Source organism: Podarcis pityusensis (genome assembly GCF_964106645.2).
Source record: "Podarcis pityusensis genome assembly, chromosome: 1".
Taxonomy (NCBI): domain Eukaryota; kingdom Metazoa; phylum Chordata; class Lepidosauria; order Squamata; family Lacertidae; genus Podarcis; species Podarcis pityusensis.
Genome location: NC_138028.1, coordinates 42,238,738 through 42,255,872, shown reverse-complemented (window position 1 = coordinate 42,255,872; position 17,135 = coordinate 42,238,738). Strand labels below are relative to the sequence as shown.

General features: G+C 44.4%; 1 protein-coding gene across 3 annotated transcripts in view; it reads left to right on the top strand.

The window, feature by feature from the left end:
- BMF (Bcl2 modifying factor) overlaps positions 1 to 17,135 on the top strand; it is a 46,950-nt gene that overhangs the window by 17,429 nt on the left and 12,386 nt on the right. The window contains exon 4 of one of the 3 annotated variants that reach the window (XM_080997602.1): positions 5,725 to 6,230. The exons of the other annotated variants lie outside the window; for them this stretch is intronic. Within the exon in view, the coding sequence (XP_080853728.1) occupies positions 5,725 to 5,826 (102 nt within the window). The 3' untranslated portion in view covers positions 5,827 to 6,230. Of the gene's footprint in view, positions 1 to 5,724; positions 6,231 to 17,135 lie in introns of those variants that run through there. 3 annotated transcript variants of the gene reach the window in all.

The following is a 17,135-nucleotide window of genomic DNA, read 5'->3' as shown; positions in this document are numbered from 1 at the left end:
CCGCCAGAGTGGTACCTATTTATCTACTTGCACTTTGATGTGCTTTCGAACTGCTAGGTTGGCAGGAGCTGGGACCGAGCAACGGGAGCTCACCCCGTCACGGGGATTCAAACCGCCGACCTTCCAATTGGCAAGCCCTAGGCTCTGTGGTTTAGACCAAAGAGCCACCCGCGTCCCTTTATGCAGCAGTAAAGGTAAAGGGACCCCTGACCGTTAGGTCCAGTTGCGGACAACTCTGGGGTTGCGGCGCTCATCTCACTTTACTGGCTGAGGGAGCCGGCGTACAGCATGACTAAGCCACTTCTGGCGAACCAGAGCAACTCACGAAAATGCCGTAGTAGTAGTTGACCAGTATTAGCTGCTGTTAATATGTGTAAAGAGGACATCCCCAAATGCTTTGGAAAGGTACATAGCAAGGAAGTGCAGGTGCTTCTTCCTGGTGTGAGTATTCTGAATGCACATTTATCCTTCCTACTTGGCCTTCATCACTGAGGCAGATTGTTCACGCCTGTACCGTAGTGGAGTATAAAATGTGGATCTTCTTTTAGTGAAGACATTGGAACTACCAAGGGCCAGCATCTGACATCCATTCTAGAAGCACAGATGAGGGAGAGGATGAGCTGAAGAAGGAAAGAACTTTCTTTTAAGGCAGTTGGAAAATGAATTGTAGTCTGGAGCACGTATCCTATGACCATACATGCACAGGACCATACTTGTGCAATTGTGCTGTAGGTTGAGAGGAGAGATGGCTTGAGGAAGGCAGAGGAAGTTGCCAGAGAATGTTGCGCTGCACTTTAATTCCCTCCTAGAATATGTTTCAGTTGGGCAAACTCCGTGCCAATCCTGCTGTTGATTCTTAATGCGTAGGATCAATGGGGAAGCCATCTGGTGGCCTATACACATAAAAATTCACAACCATTTTCTTAAAGCTTTTTGCTTTGTCATCTGAAAGCATACCTTGGGCCAATGAAATGAAGCCACATTTCCCTCTTTTTTTTTGCTCAGATTGCTTTTTTTTTTTTAAAGGATAGGCGTGAGTATACTTGCCTTTATGTTATTTAATATTAAGGCTGTGTTTTAATTGTTATAACTGGCCCTGGGACCTTCAGGTGAAGGGCAGGCAATAAATTGTTGTTACAACAACAACAGTTTGTGAGGCTTGTATGCTTGTATTGCTTGACTTGGAACCCTTTTTTCAAAACCCTTGAACAGAGTCTCGGGGATTGCCAATTCCAAAACCAACAGAGTTGAGAGCCTGTGTTGGGTATAGAGCACCCTTCCTTCCTTTTTGTTGCATACAGAGCAAGAAACTAAACAAACCATCAGAGTTAAGCAAGACAAGAAGGGCCACGTCTTGTGGGCCTGGGAAAATGGTGGCCTGCGGTTATCTTCTCTGGCTTGGAAGTCAACTGGCTCTTGCTACCACTTCCTGCAGCCTCAGTCCTGAAAGACAGAGATGGAAGAGAATGGTTATTTTTAATTGTAAGCATACTGAGGAATAGTCCACTTATACAATCTTCCAGCAAATAGATTGGGTCACACATCAGAGGTGGATTTAGGGGAGCACAACCAGTTCAGTCCTCGGGAGGAGGAGGGCTGCAGCTATGATTCAGAATGAAAGGCAAGAGGTGGGGTGCCTCTGACATTTGAGAGGTCTGCCACTGCACACACACACCCTGCAAAACCCTTGGGCAGTATCTTTCCCCGTACAGACTCTGTGTTGGCCCATATTATTGCTTATGTGGCCAGAATATAACTTTTCCCCCTCCCCCTGTCCCTGCTTACCAAGTCACTTTTTCCTGAAATATACTGCACTGTTCTGAAATGCTCAGTGGCGTCCTTCTTAAAATAGTTAGGTGGGTTTTTTTTAATTTCAAGTCTAATGGGAAGACTATTGTGTGTTTGATGCATTTCCGCACACACCCTTTTCATAAGCTTGCCTTTTATGTGACAGGCGCATGGTACCTGAAGGATCTCTCTCATCTTCCCCTCTGAGTTTGGGTTGAAAATTAAATATTAGAGAACCATTAGCACAGCTGGACAGTTTTCTTCCTAGTTCGCTACCTTCTTTTTAATAGTAAGAACAGAGGTGTCTACGGTTGTGCTTGTTGTTCTGTGACTACTTCTGCTTCCCCTCACTCTGCCCACTGCCCGCCAACTTCCTTCTCCATGTTCCTGACCTCTGTTGCCTTGGGGAACTTGAGTGATTTCCTTGTTTTACCTAATGTGTAATCTGTCCTGTGGCAGCACAGTTTGCCTCCAGGCCCCTGGCAGGCAAAACAACTTTTCAAGTGACTCAGCTTCTGGCTTCTGTGCGCTGCATACTTTGTTTTGCATATCATACTCATCGGTTTGTGTTTTGGTTGTTGGAGTCCCCTTGATTTTCTGCTCCAGTCTTCAGAGTTCCATTTTATGTTGTTGGAATGGCAACTTCAGAGTTAACACTGACTCCGTCTAGTCCGATAAAAGCTTGGCTGAAAGTTTGGAAGTGGCCACACCTTGGTCTTTTTTAAAGATTGGGCCAAAATGAATTTTTTTTTTACATCCACGCCATTAATAAAAGTTTGCTCTCTTGTGTAAAGTGCTCAGCTGCTTGAAAAAAATCTATTTCATTGCACCAGATGTCCGAATTAGCAACACAGTGATGGAAATAAGATCTCAGATATTTTGAAAAATTACTTTTAGATTACACTCTGTGAGTATTTCATCCAACATTATTCCTTTCTTCTGAATTCTTTCTCCTTATCCTCAGAACACACACTTGCACACCTGTAAATGTCTTAGGAAGTTTTTTGAATTCGACACTGGCTGGAATAACATATAACGGATTCCTTGGTATTTACAACAGCTGCTGGATTGACCGTATCCCACAAAGGAACATAATTTATATTGTGTAGGACAAGGTTGAAGGGCACTTTTTTGAGAGAGAGGTGGGGTGAGGTTCTGCAGTGGTCATGGGAGAAGCTGGACCTGTGACACTTAAGCACTTTTAAGTTCCGGAAGCTGGTTCTTTTTATTTTATGCATACTGTTCTATGCTGCCCATTTCCTCAGCACTGAGAAGTTTCCATAGGACAGGAGTGGGAACCTTCAGCCCCAGGGCCACATTTTCTGTGGGCAACCTTTCAGGGGCGCAATTTGGGAGTGGGGTGGGCAGAGGCAAAAGTGCATCAGACTTTTAGCTATATACAGGAGGGCTCATTCCAGTCAGCAGAACTCAGAGGTTTCTACAAATACATTTCTCCATCTAGGCAAGCATCAGGCATGATCACAGCGCCAGGAGACATTTCCACCAAGGAGGGCATGGAGCAAGGCTGGAGAGGGGTGTGGTCTGGGGAGAATCTTGAGGGCCAAGAAGAGAGGCATGGAGGGCCACATTGGGTCCCTGGGCCTCAGTTTCCCAATGCTTTCTGTAACTGCAGCAATGCTCCCAAAATACACAAGGATAACATAAATGGAGAAACAAGCAGCATTGCACTCCTGTTGTGCATCCAATATACTACCTCACAGCTCATCCCCAGACAGAGGGATATCCTACACCTCAAAGTGTTTCTTGCCTTCTTTTAAACTCTCTGCCTCTCCCCAGAACTGCTATTCTGCACACATAATCCCACTCTTCTTAACTGGGTAAAAAGGTTGTCACTTCCTGGTTCTTGTAGAGCAGGGGTCAGCCAGGTTTATCTTGCCTGGGCCGGATCGGTTCCACAGAGATCCCTCTGTGGGCCGGATCACGCAAGCTCCATCAATTTTTGGTGTTTGCTCGTGCACAGATGCAATTTTCGGCACCACGGAAGCAAGACCCCATGCCGTACTGCGCCGGTTTAGCGCAGTGCGCGAGCGGGAGGTTCGGTTCAGGGGCGGCTCGTGGGCCTGTCAAACTACCTCTGTGGGCTGCTTCCGTCCCATGGGCCTTAGGTTGCTGACCCCTGTTGTAGAGTGAATATATATGTATTTATATTCTCCAAAAAGGTAATTATTGGGAGTTCAGAGTTATATCCATCATTAGAGCAGACCTGACTCCTGAATTTACCCAAGCAGTCAATTGGGGGAGTTGGTGATCCTGCAAGGGAACCAACTGGTATGCTTTCAGAATCCTTTCAATGTCACAGAAGATACTGGAGTGCTGCTCTCAGCCTGCACAGCTGAGATGTGAGCTTTTTCGGTCATGTGGCACAGCTGCTTGGGCTTTCTTAATGTCTTGGGTCAACCCTGGTCAGCTTAAACCAGGCTTCCATTCTCTGCCGCTTTGGAAGGAAATAAAAGCCCATTGTTAACAAATGAGGCATTATGAATGAGAATAAGCAGACTTCATGCTGATAACTGAAGGGAACCAGAAAGAGAAACAGTCCTGAAGTTACCAGGGGTCCTTTGTTTTAAGGGGGCTTCCCCTTTAATCTACATCACAGCGTTATGGGATATAAGGGAGGCAACACACGTCATAAGCGTGCAGCTGTGTAGAACAATGACAATGGCTTGAATCCAGAGTCGGTCTTCCACAAATCGAAGAGCTCCTTCCACCCGCAGAAGGAGGTACAATCCAGCAATTGCCCCTGCTGTTTCCTGCACTGCTTCCCATTCTGTTCTGGATGGCCTTCTGACACTCCGGAGCAGATTTTGGGGGGCTGCAAAGGAAGGGGGAACTCTGATAAATCTCCTCCCCCTTCCTTCAGCAGCAGCATGCTGTGAGCACAACTCTACTCACTGGATCGCTCCATCCAACCCTGTGTCTGCACACGTCTCTGATTTTTGAAACTGGGATCTGGCATCCATTGGTGCCTAATTTTAAAAGCCTGATTACGGCATTTGACAGGAGATGAGTGGCCGGGTGCTCTTGTCCAAAGGTAGCAGCATAAGGTTTCAGTTTCTCCCTCACCACCACCACCACCCCAAACCAATTTTCTACATTTGCTGCTTGATAATGGGACCTGAAATAACCCCTAGGTTTCCCCCCCTGTTTTTGTTTTCAAGTGTGTTCTTGCTTAAGGTTTAATTGGCTCCAGTCAGTAGGAAAGGGCTCCAAGACTGATTATTTATGGCTTACTGTCAAAAGGAGCTATAAAAAGGGGCAGTATTATCTTGGAGATGCTGGGAAGCAAAGCATGGGGAGGTGGGGAGAGAGCGCGCATAGGAGTGTGTTTTCTTGTACTGGATAAAATCAGTTTTGCTGTCTCAGCAGTGTGGTTTAAATTGAAGATTAACCCTTTGACCTTCACGGTGTCAAATCACTTACAGATGGATCACCAGCTACACTTCTCTCTCTCTCCCTACCCTCTTTCCCCCCTTCTCTTTCTCCTATGTTTTGGGGGTGGGGAGGGGGGCACCCTCCTTTTTAAAAAAAAAAAGGAGGGGAAAGAAGTTGTTTGTTCTTGCAGCTGGGGCTTTGAGTGGCTCAGAAGCCAATCTGATTAAAAACAGCACTTGGCTAAACTCTGCAGAATCCTGCAGAAAGGAGGAGAAGAAGAAAAAACCTTAATCCTTTTGTGCACAATACATAAAGGGTCTGCTCTTTTCTTTTTTACAATGTTGGAGCTACAGTGATTCCTGGAGGATCTACACCTCTCTCTCTCTCTCTCTCTCTCTCTCTCTCTCTCTCTCTCTCTTTCTTCTTCTCCCTCTTTCACATTTTGGGCCTGCCCTTGAAAGCATAACTGGAGTTTTCACTGGAAACTTGGGCGATGAGTTTAATATGAGTAATCGTTGTTTAGACCCTTTCCCCTTTTTACAGCACCAGCAGAACCGAAACCAGGTCTGGTGGCAGATCCTCCTTTTCCTCCATAACGTGGCGTTGAACATGGAGGCCAACAGACACCACGCGGGTCGGAGGTGAGAGCTACCCTGCTTCTTCCGGGTCCCATCCAGTCTTCTGGGAGCACTGAACAAATCCAGGGCAGACATGTGTATGCCACTAGACAGATGTGAGGCTCCTGTGAAACTGAGGACACTTGTACAAAGGACTTGCTTTCTCTCTCCGCGGCTTCCTGTCCTCTGAGGTGGGAAGCTTTGGTCCAACACTGTTGAAGAACAATCCTCCAATCAAATGTGTGTGGCTTCCACTCAAGAAGCAAGCGAGCAAGGAAGGGGCTGGTATAGGAAAGCTTTGGTTTTAGCCAGTGATGGCGCATGCAGCGTTTTGCAACATTGCTTGCCGGTTAGAATTTAGGGACGATGAGTCACAATGAATTGGGGTATTTTGCAAATGAGGCACACTTGTTTTGGGAAACCTTTTTTTTTTTTTTTTTTTTAAATCTGTTCAGGAATAACTATGAAATGGCATACGTGTATAGCTGGGGGAATATTGAATCCTTACATTTTAATGCTGGGATACACTGGTTTAAAAAAAGGAGCAAAGCTTGACTGGAAATATACCTTTTCTGGAATTCACGAAGCCATGCAGCTGGGTCCCCCTCCCATCTTTTATTTTGGGGGGGGGGAATCGAAAAATAAGGAACACCTTCTCATTTAAAGTACTAACTGCACTACTTTGAGAACACAAAAGTGTATTGTGTTTAACCCAGCAGATAAAATTGTGCTGTATCATATATTTATGAAAATTTTAAGCATCATTGCCTTAATCTTATTCAAATATATCCAGTGTTAGAGGTGGAGCTGCAAGCTACTGCCTCTAAGATACCTATCTTTATTTTGTGAGTTGGGAAAAATAGGAGTAAAAATGATGGCAGAAGTTCACCGTCACAATCTTCCAATCGTTCCATCAGCACAAGCAATTCCAGCTTCCCCAATGGAATGATATTCCTTCTCGTCGCTGCGCAAGCTGTTCTGGAGTTCTCCTGGCATCCCCCCCAGAGCCAGTTTGAGAGGGTCTTGGGGGTGCAGTGGGATTTCCCCCTCCCTCCACTAGCTCCCACTAGCGCACCTACTTAGTTGAATCCTACCCATTTTAACAAATATATTATTGATGGACTACAGAAACCAGAAACATCACAGTCAACTTGAGGGTGGGGAATATTACCAGGACTTAGATAGAGAGACCTTGATACACAGCTATGAAACTAGTTTGGCACTCCAGGGCAAGTTTGGGACTTGTGACACTTTCAATCTTATGCAAGTAAAAAGTCAGAGGGTCTCTTTTCAAAAAAAAACCAAACACTTTTCCACAATACTGCAGAAACAATATATCAGATATTTGGCAGAACTCCTGCACCAAATCGCCAAAGATGTTCTGCATTCTGCAACATTTAGAGGTCTCTTTGCTAACATCTAAGAGTGTTCCTCATTTGGTGATCCAGCCCAGATTAATAGCAATTATATCCTTGCTAACTCTACTTACTTCTAATATATCGGATCTAAGAAAATAAAAACTTAATTAATTGACTGTGTCAGTATGATTTTTAAAGGCTGCTTTTAAAAGCAATTCACTTGTTGTGAAAGAAAATTTATTTCACAAGGGGTTTTGATTCGCTATCATCCCAAATTTCTAATTTTTCAACTTTTCCTTTTGGGGAGAAAGCATGGCATGGGGAGAGAGAGTTTCCTCCCCCCCCCCCCCCGCCTCTCAGGGGCCTTAATTCTACTTCATATTCCCCTCTGCCTTTGCTGCCTCATGCTCTCGTGAAGCTGACCTTGCAACATTTGCACGAATCAGTGCAACTATTTCTTGTTAGATTATTTCTCAACGTTTTCCAGGATGACGTGGTAGCTTACTGCTCAAAGGACTGTTTTCAGCCTGTTGGAAAGTGGTCTCCCTGGACCCATTCCAGACCCTGGAGAATTTCTAATAGTTCATCATGATGTGAAAATGGATCATTTAGGAGGTGTGGTTGTGACGATGAGACTTTGTTGGCAGACTCCTTTGGGAGGTCAAGTTTGGGCTTTCGGCCATATAAATATATGCATACTCAGGGAGTTATGCTTCTCAGAGTAACTCCCTGGCAAAATCAGTTGCTGAATGAGATTGCGCAACCTATAATGGCCTATGGAGTTAGTGATGGTGTCGGTGGATTATATCTTCTTTTTTAAGGACTCGTCTAGTTTCATTTTTGGCAACCCCTTTCACAGCTTTTCCTGATCAATAAAAGTAATTCCTTTCCCATGTGTTACAGAGCTAATGCCTAAAGTCCATTTGATATATCCCCATTTGCCAGCAGTATTGGAGGTTGCCATGAGTGAACATTGGCTAGCAAAAAATAAATGTCATGAGAGTTCTTATTGGCTTTGAATCTGAATAATACACAGTATTTGAGCAATATGGAACAACGGATTATGTAGAACAAAGGATGGGCATCTTTAGTTAATATTGATACAGAATTATTATCGTTGAGTAATAAATAATATTTGATTGCATCCAACAAATTGTCCTGATAATGCGAGGGCTTCCACTTGCTCAACAGCTCCTCTTCTCCTCATGCTCTCTCTCCCAAATTTGTTCTGGGGTTCCTCTAACTACCTGGAACCCCCAACTATAGGAGGTGGAGAGGGAGAGGAACTCCTATTGAAAGGATGACTTCATTGGATAGAACCCTTCATGTGTTAGTTACTATTATTATTGTCAGTATTGGCTGTTGGTTAATACTGAACAATTGTAATAATACATACATATTTAAAAGTGTGACCGAGAAACAAGACTTGCAGCTTGGGCTGCATTGTAGGATGAAAGCAGACAGCGGCTCCATCCTATCTTGAATATCTAAGGATGCGAACGTCATACCTGAGTGACGATCTGGGGAGCCTACAAGGAATTTCAGCTTCTCATTTCCTGGAGAACAGTAAAAGCTGCTACTTAAGATATGGTAATAGAAAATGAGGAGTTCCCCATTTGCTGCCTCCACTGTCCTTAGGCTCTTTTAAAATATTAAACTCAACTGCACAGGCTAGAAAGACTTGGCTTATTATGGGTATTCCCTATGAGTTCTGCAGCTCCATCATGTTTCGTTTGTATACTTTAGCTGGTCTGTTTTTTCTGGTCTCTGTTTCTGGATAGTGTACATATTTTAACCGCCTTGTGATGCCGTATTAACATTTTGTTATTGTGACATGCTAGGGTTGCCCTCTCCGGGAGTCAGCTGTCTTCTCCAAGTGTCATCTTTGGGAGGAGTGAGTGCTCAAGTGTGTAAATGTATAACCATTCATTGCACACACTGCCCCTGTATTTGTACAGCACTGGAGAAGGATTTTCCCAGTGGTCTTCAGAGGAGTACTTGTCCCTATTGCCATCTGTGAAATGCAGGAGGGCATACGTTTGTACTCTGTTGTGCATTTGAGGACCTCTCTGTTTTCTCTCAAGTCAATATTTCAGGCTGTAAGGCTGCATTTCCAACCTCCATTGCCCTGGGCTGGGAGGAAGAGGCAGACTGGGCATGTGGCCTCCACTTGCAGAGTGTTGCCAGCTTCACTCTCTAGCACAGAGCTTCTCTTCTGCAGGTGATGTGCCTGCTGGTGGCAGCCCCCAGGAAACCCCCAAACAGGAGACGGAACAGGGCTAAGATGGCCTAGGATCCACTGGTTCCCAAGCCAGCCCTGCCCCACTGCCATAACATGTGACAGAACAGAACTGGTGCAGTTGTTTGCAATGAATGTGGTGGTAGCACTGGGGTGTTAGACATTTGCAAATGTCAGAGTTTTGGAGTGGTAGCTATCACCATTGGACTGTTTGGAAGATAGTGAAATTTGTACCTTTTAAAGTATCTTTATGCATGTTTCCATAAGGCCATTGATTTATTTCATACATGTGCACACTTTTTCAAGCACAAGTTTTAAGGTGAATCTGACATTATTATTACTATTTTAAGTTGCATTCTGCACACCCTTCATCAGCATATTTGTCCTTGACTAAAAGTGCTTCCAGGCAGGGGTTTATTGTGGATTTGGTACTGTCATGCATCCAACTTTGTTTGTAGGCAGCATCCACACAATGTCATTGGCAATGAAACACCAGCTCATATTCCCTCACTGCCCCCTGCCCCCAGCTGCCAAAATATAATCGGGATTTACCCTTTCGGGGGGGGGGGGAGCAAATCCAGTAAGGAGAAAGAACCCTATTGTTGACTACCCATTTGTGGTATCTCCAGGGCCTACTTGCAAATTAAGTCCCCATCTGGAAGCATCCTCAGAAAAGAGGATTTAAATAATAATAATTCTGGGCATCTTTTCCTTTTCTATCTCTTTCTCATTTTCTGTTCTTTCTTTGTCAGTCCTTTTTAAACTTCCCTTGGATTTTTTAAAGCCAGTAATAGTGCTTTTGCTGCAATTCTTGGAAACTGAGACAGAAATCATAACAAACTGCACTGCCTAAGGTAGTTTCCAGCTGCCAAGAATTAGGGCAAGGTGGGGAGAGAGGAGGGAAAATGGTCTTCAGATAAAAAGAGCAGCCCTTGGGAAGACCGGCTTTTCACAAAGTGCTGATGGTCTCGGTGCTAGCAGTGCTCTGCTGCACAACTTCTGTGGCTACAGATGCACCGCTACCGTTTTTATGTTGGTTTCTGAGGTTTCTCTATGTTCCATGGCCTTTTTATTTTTCCCATTGTACCAGGCCTGCCTGTCTTCCCCTGCCAACCTAAGCAGCCTGCTGGCAGCAAGTTCTTGTCTGTGTTCCTGAAGGATGGAACTCTCTCGTTTTGCATGCTGGCCCTGAAGCAAGGCTTTCCTGCTCTTCCAGCCTCTCCGCCGCTCGCAAGCTTTGTCCATATCAGCTGCTAGAATAAGGGAGCAGGAAGGGTAATCCAGTGCCTGCATAGGAGGCCATGCCTGTAGCTTTGCTTTTTCCTCAGATTGGCTACTGGTCTTGTTTTGCTCCATGTGGAGTATGAATAAGGGCTGTTTTGGCATGGCGATAAAGCCTGAGTTAGATAAAGCACCAAGATGCTGTTCAAAAGGAACTGCGAGCCGGTATTGATTCACATTAATAAGTACTTTGCACAAATAAGCACATACATAGCCCCCGATTCACAGCAATAACTGGCTTCAAGCCCACTTTGACAATGCTGCCCTGTGGAAGTGGGCCGGGGATGGCATTAATCGCACATTCTGAACCTGGCACAACAGGTCGAATGTGCTTCATGGAATTCGACATACACAATGGTTGGGAGAATCTTGAGCAGAAAGTTGGAAGTATCAATGCCTCTGAACAAAGACTTATGGCAAGGCTTAATAGAAATTGCCCACTAGCCATAAGCAGAGTAAGTGTATACTCAATGGAGAAAATGCTATAAGCACCACAAATGAAACCAGTATATATATTTGCTACTCCACATTGTAGTCACAGACTGCCAAATTGCATTCTGGACCATGGGAAGGTGTCTTCTGCTGACACAGCCCATTGGTCCTTTCTCCTTAGCTTTGTCTACACTGATTGACTCTCTGGGGTTTCCCAGCCCTACCTAGAAATACAAGGGATTGTTCCTGTGACTATGTCCCTCCCTATGCCCTTTTAAAAAAACAACCCGAATGCATCTGTAGAGACTTTGCCCACCTGAATGTGCCTGTGTGTGCTGCCAGCTACTCTTCCACCACACACCAGTATCGCACACCCACCGTCCAGGGAGCAGGGATTGGGGTGGAAGGAAGAAATCACTGCAGGGCCAGCCCATTCGGGGAAATGGGGCAGCCAGCTTGACCAGCAGGTGCTGGTAAGCAAAGAACAGCTGTGCAGGCCTAGAGTTAAAAAATGCCTTGGGATTGGGCTGCTGCCTTATCACCGGGTGCATCAGGTGATTTAAAGGTATTGGGTAGGTTTCTGGATGGTAACCTGGCGATCCAAACACACCGCTTTTTCTGGCATGGATTTTAATACCCTTTGCAGAGCAAGCATGTTAATGATGACATGTGGGGATAGCCATCCTGGGTGTTGTTTTATTATCTCCTAACCCGCCCAGTTTTGTGTTCTGAAAGCAGGCATTGTTGCTCATTCTCCTATTACGTCCTATTTTTAAATGATTGAGTTCCGCATATTAGCAGTAGGCAGAGCTTACCTGACCTCCCGTTAAGAATGTCGCTGCAGTTTACCAGAACGGAGCAGGGGGCGATATGCAGCAACAAGGTCAGCACTGTGCAAACGCCAATCCGACACTCACGCCAGTGCACTGGCAAGGTGCCCACTCCACCACTGGGAATGGGAGGTCAGCTCCGTGCCTCCACCCTGCTGACAGTGGCTGCTTCCACTGTGGATGATAAACTCAGTAGTGGAGCTAGAAATACGCAAAGCAGGCCTGAGGATTGTTCTGGTGGAAAATACCAATAGCTGGCAGATTCCGCCAGCAATTTATTCGAATGGGATGGAGGGCTTTCCTTTATTGGCAAGCTTGTTGCATCTGAATTGCTTTGTGTTAGTTGCAGATGAAAGTGTGTTCTCAAAGTAGCTGCTAAAGTCCGAAGGGAGCTGAAGGCACAGTCCCGTTGCACTGACTGAGTAAATCCTACTGAGCTTTGTAGGACTTACTTAGTAAGTCGGTAGGGGGTTGTGCCCATGTCATGTCAGTATCTCTGCCGCTCTTCAGAGCACTTCAGCAAATCCTCAGAAATTTACCTTTGAAAACCCAGATATGTTCTCAAGGTGCGACGTTTTGATACATCCTTCTCAGTTGAGGGCTCACATGCCTTAGTTACAGCTCATCCATTTCATAGCTTGGAGGGAAAAAAGGTTGATAGGGATGCCAGCTTCTCAGCTTGTTGGTGTGCCACTAAAAGCTGCTTGATTTGCAGGAATTAGCTGCCGACAGCCCCGTTATAAAAAGGTATATTTGCTGGTTTCTGCACATCTAGCTGCTCTGAAATGTTAAGTCTGAATGCTCCCCCCCCCATCAGTTGGCAACCCCGGTTGTCGTTCCAGTGATTATAATCCAAAACTGCTTAATATGGCCATTAAAAATAATAAAAGGTTGCTTTTGATTGTTTAGCCAGCAGGGGGGAAATGCATCAAAAAGGATTTCTTAGTGAGCTGTCCAAGAACTCTTTCAGCATGTAAAGCACAGACTGGGAACCTGTGGCCCTCTGGATATTGCTAGACTGCAGTGTCCGTCAGACAGCATGCCCAGTGGGCAGGGATTGTGGGAGTTGTAATCCTGCAACATCTAGTAGGTCACAGTTTCCCCACCTCTGACGGAAAGAGTGCTTGGGATCATTCAGTTTCATTTGTACATGGGCTCAGAACTGGTACAAAGTTCTAATTCTTAGCTGTAAGTATATGGAGAAAACAGGCCAAGGGTGTCTCCAGATGAGTGTTTATTGTGGATTTGGTGCTCCTCATGCATGCAAGTTTTATGCAGCAGCCACACTATGTTGTCAGCATGTAAATGCCAGCCTGTCTCCCCTGCCCTCTCTCTGGAGAAAAATCCAATAAATGAAAACAAAACCTTGTTGCCAGCAAGCCATTTGCAATATCTCAACAACCCATTTGCAAATTAAGCCCCTTTTGGGAAATATCCCAAACACGAAATGTTCTGGAATATAATTGTTTATGTGTATGAATAAAATGTAGTCTCTTCTATCCCTCTGCTTGAGATACAGTTGCTCCTGTTTCAAATGCCTTGCTGCCCTGGACCTCTCTCAGCAGCTTGACTTGCTGGGCTTAGAAGGGGGGTTGATGTTCATTTCCATGTTGTAAAAAGCTGTACCCGGTTATTTCATTCCAACCAAGCCGCTGTTGAAAGGCGCAGCGACAGAGACTAGTTCAAATATTGGCAACCCTCCCCTCTGCCTGCACAGACACAAACACACACTTGTATAGGAAACACTTTTCCTTTGAAATTAATTATGGAACTTGGCATCTTCCAATGAAAAATCTGAGTGAAGGTTGGTTGTGTTTAAAAGAAGCTCTGCTGAAAGCAAGTGAACATCAGTAGCTCAGACCTAACTTTTCCCATTTATTTCAATGGGTCTTAAGTGCAACTAACTGTCTCTGGGTGGGGCCTGTGTCTCAGGAGGGGGCACTGCAGATTATGGAAGCCATTTCCTGTGTTTATGAGGAGGGCTTTTGTCTATTTGAAGCCTTTGAGTAAAGCGGGGTGTGGGATGGGGGAGGCAACTTAAGGGTGCTAAGGGGATTGAATTGTTTAGACGGTTTAAAATGGTGTTATGAAAATTATTGCGTGTACAATGCTTTTTCTATAAAAAAACCCTAATGATTTCTTCTGTATGGTTTTTTCTTCTGAAGAGCTTCAAGGAGTCAGATATAGGCATACACAACCCAGAAGGCAACTGTTACATAACATCCTTTAGATGACTTTTCAAAGTGCAAGGTGCTTTTTATTCTTACTCTTACGATCTTGTTCACCTTCACAAGAGCCACTTAAAGCCAAGCTGTCCAGAACGTCTTGGCCAAAGAAAAAATAGGCAGGTCTAGTTTGTCATACAGGGATGAAGAACAAATAAAGAATGAAGGACTGTCCCTTGTAAAGAAGGCTACATGGCCACTGTGCCTCCCCTTTCCAACTCCTTGACACCATATTCATCACATTGATGTAATATCCATTAAAGAAGGCTATACTATTTCTCTACCCTCTTCAGACAGATAGTCTGGTCAAGCGATGTGAAGAAGACCAAATATAAGTCAAATGTTTTGAAAAGTTGGGTTCCTAACTGAAGCATCAGCCTTCTTTCGGGGTTTTAGAAAATCCTGTTACTATAATGGTGTAACCTCCAGGTGAAGTTTAAATTTGGTTATTGTGCCTTTTTCTTTTTTCTTTTGCAATCCTCTCCCTTCCCAATTGCAGATTTTAAAAAAAAGGGATTTAGATATGTGCCACGATTCTTTCAGGAGTGGTATAGAAAGAGAAGTGTGCGTTGCTCCCGCACTGGACTCTTGTACTTTTTATAGAAAGAAGTTAACTTGACAATAGCCAATTGCACTGGGAAAGCAGGTAACCTTTCTAAAATTAAAATTAGTTTTAGCATATAAATCACTCATGCTGTCTCCCCTCCGATCCTCCCAGCTTGCAAGATGGCTCTCCAGCCAGATCCTTGGCAAATCTGGTCCTGAAGCACACAAACCTCCTTTTCCATAGTCAGAGACCCAGCGAGAATGTAGCATTTTGTCTATCCTGGTTGTGTGCCTTCAGGACTCTTCTGCCTTGGCCTGTGGCAACTTTAGAGGAGATCCTTTTTTTCCCCTTTTAGTTTTTGGTACCTTTGCAATATATTTAGCTCTGGCTTTTCTCTGTTTTGGTGCTTTTAAATATATTTGAAATTCGTCTTGGATTTTTTCCCCATAACTGGTACAATTTTTAATAAAATGCTTAAATCAAATCCTCTCGTTCTGTGTGTTAATAATAGCTGCTCTTGAGTTCTTCTAGTTTTCACCTCGGTAAAAGATGGGAGATGCAAGCAGCACCTTTCCTATGGATTGGAGGGGACATGGAGGGGTGCATATGGGAGGAAGTGCCCCTTAGGTTATATAGTTCCGCCTGCAAGTCTTTGAAGGGCGTTGAAGGTCATCACTGGCACTTTCAATTGGGCATTCAGCACTACAGGCTTCTGAATGTTTTGGAAATGCAGCTCAATAGAGAGCGTCCTGCAGTAATCAACTTGAGAGATTAGCCAAAATGAACTCTGAGGTCAAATATTTGTGTGAAGACATGGGTGGGGCACCTTTTTGGGCTCCATGGACCAGATCCTTATCTGTAATAGCCTCACGGACCAAATCTGTGACAGGTGGATAGCCTGTCAATCATATGAGATCATTATGCCAGTCAAAATCCCTTGCATGGGGTTCCCAAGTACCTGACATCCAGCTCAAGCCCCTTGCCCAGGAAAGGGAATGTTAGCGACTGGCCTACAGTTGTTTACATCTTCTAAGTCCAGTTTAGGTTACCACCAGGACCAAGAAGATGCCAGTGTGTTTGACGTGCAGAATCAAAGAAGCTCTTAGAGGTAAGTCTTGTCCAAATGAGGAGGGAGTAAAAGGAACGTGAACTCTGGCCAATATAAATAAATAAATAAGCAAGCTGACAATAAGGGATGCTAAAAGAGAATTTGAGGAGCACATTGTTAAAAAACATAAAGACCGCCATCAACAAAATATTTTAAATACATTAGTAGTAGGAGACCATTTTGGGAGGCTTTGGACCCTTGGATAACAAGGGAGTGAAAGGTGTGCTGAAGGAGGACAAGGAGAAGAGCAGCTGACTGAATTCTTTGCATCTCTCTTTATAATAATAGTAATAATTAATAAATAGGGTGGGTCCTTGTTCCTGAACATTTGCAAGAAGTTCAAGGCCTAATAGATGAAATAAATGTGAAAAAATTGTTGGGACTAGATGGCATCCACTCAAGAATTGTCAAGGAACTCAAATGCGAAATTGTTAATATGCTAACAAAAATAGGTAACTTGTCCCTAAGATCTGGAAAAGATAGCCAACGTAACACCAATTAAGTGATCTGGGTTGGTAGGTTGGTGGTCTGGAAATTACAAGCCGGTTAGTGTAAAGTCTGTTTGGGAAGGCTGGTGGATAGTATTGTTAAACCAAATAACCAAGCCTATAGAAGAACAAGGCTTGCTGAAGCAACAGTAGCAGCAGCATGGCTTCTGCAAGGGTAAGTTCTGTCTCCCTAACTTACTAGAAGTAACACACATATACAGTAAAGTAGAGGCAATCCAGTTGGCATAGTGTTCTTGGACTTTTAAAACGTTTTTAACAAGGTATGCCTCCAAAGATTCCTGAGCAAGCTTACGGTCAAGGAGTAAGAGGAGAGGTCCTTTTGTGGATTAGGAACTGGTTAAGTGGCAGGAAGCAGAGAGAAGGAATGAATGGACAGGTCTCCCAATGGAAGAGTTTAGAAGGTGGAGTCCCCCCTCCCAAGGACTGCTTTTGGGGACCTGTGCTTTTTAACTTGTTCATAGAGTTAGTGAGGTGGCCACGTTTATTTCACATATATTTTCCATGGGGTCCGAACTGCCAGTGAGTGACCAGATCAGGACAGTAGCAACTGTGGAAAAGACAAATTCCATGCTAGGGGTAATTAGGAAAGAAGTTGAAAATAAAACTGCAGATATCATAATGCCATTATATAAATCTATGGTGTGACCGCATTTGGAATACACCGAATAGTTCTGGTGACCTCAACTCAGAAAAGGTATTGTAAAGCTGGTGAAGTTTCAGAAAAGGGCAACCAAAATGATCAAGGGAATGCAGAATATCCCCATGAGGTAAAGTTATAGCATCTTGGGGGAGAGGGTTTACTTTAGAG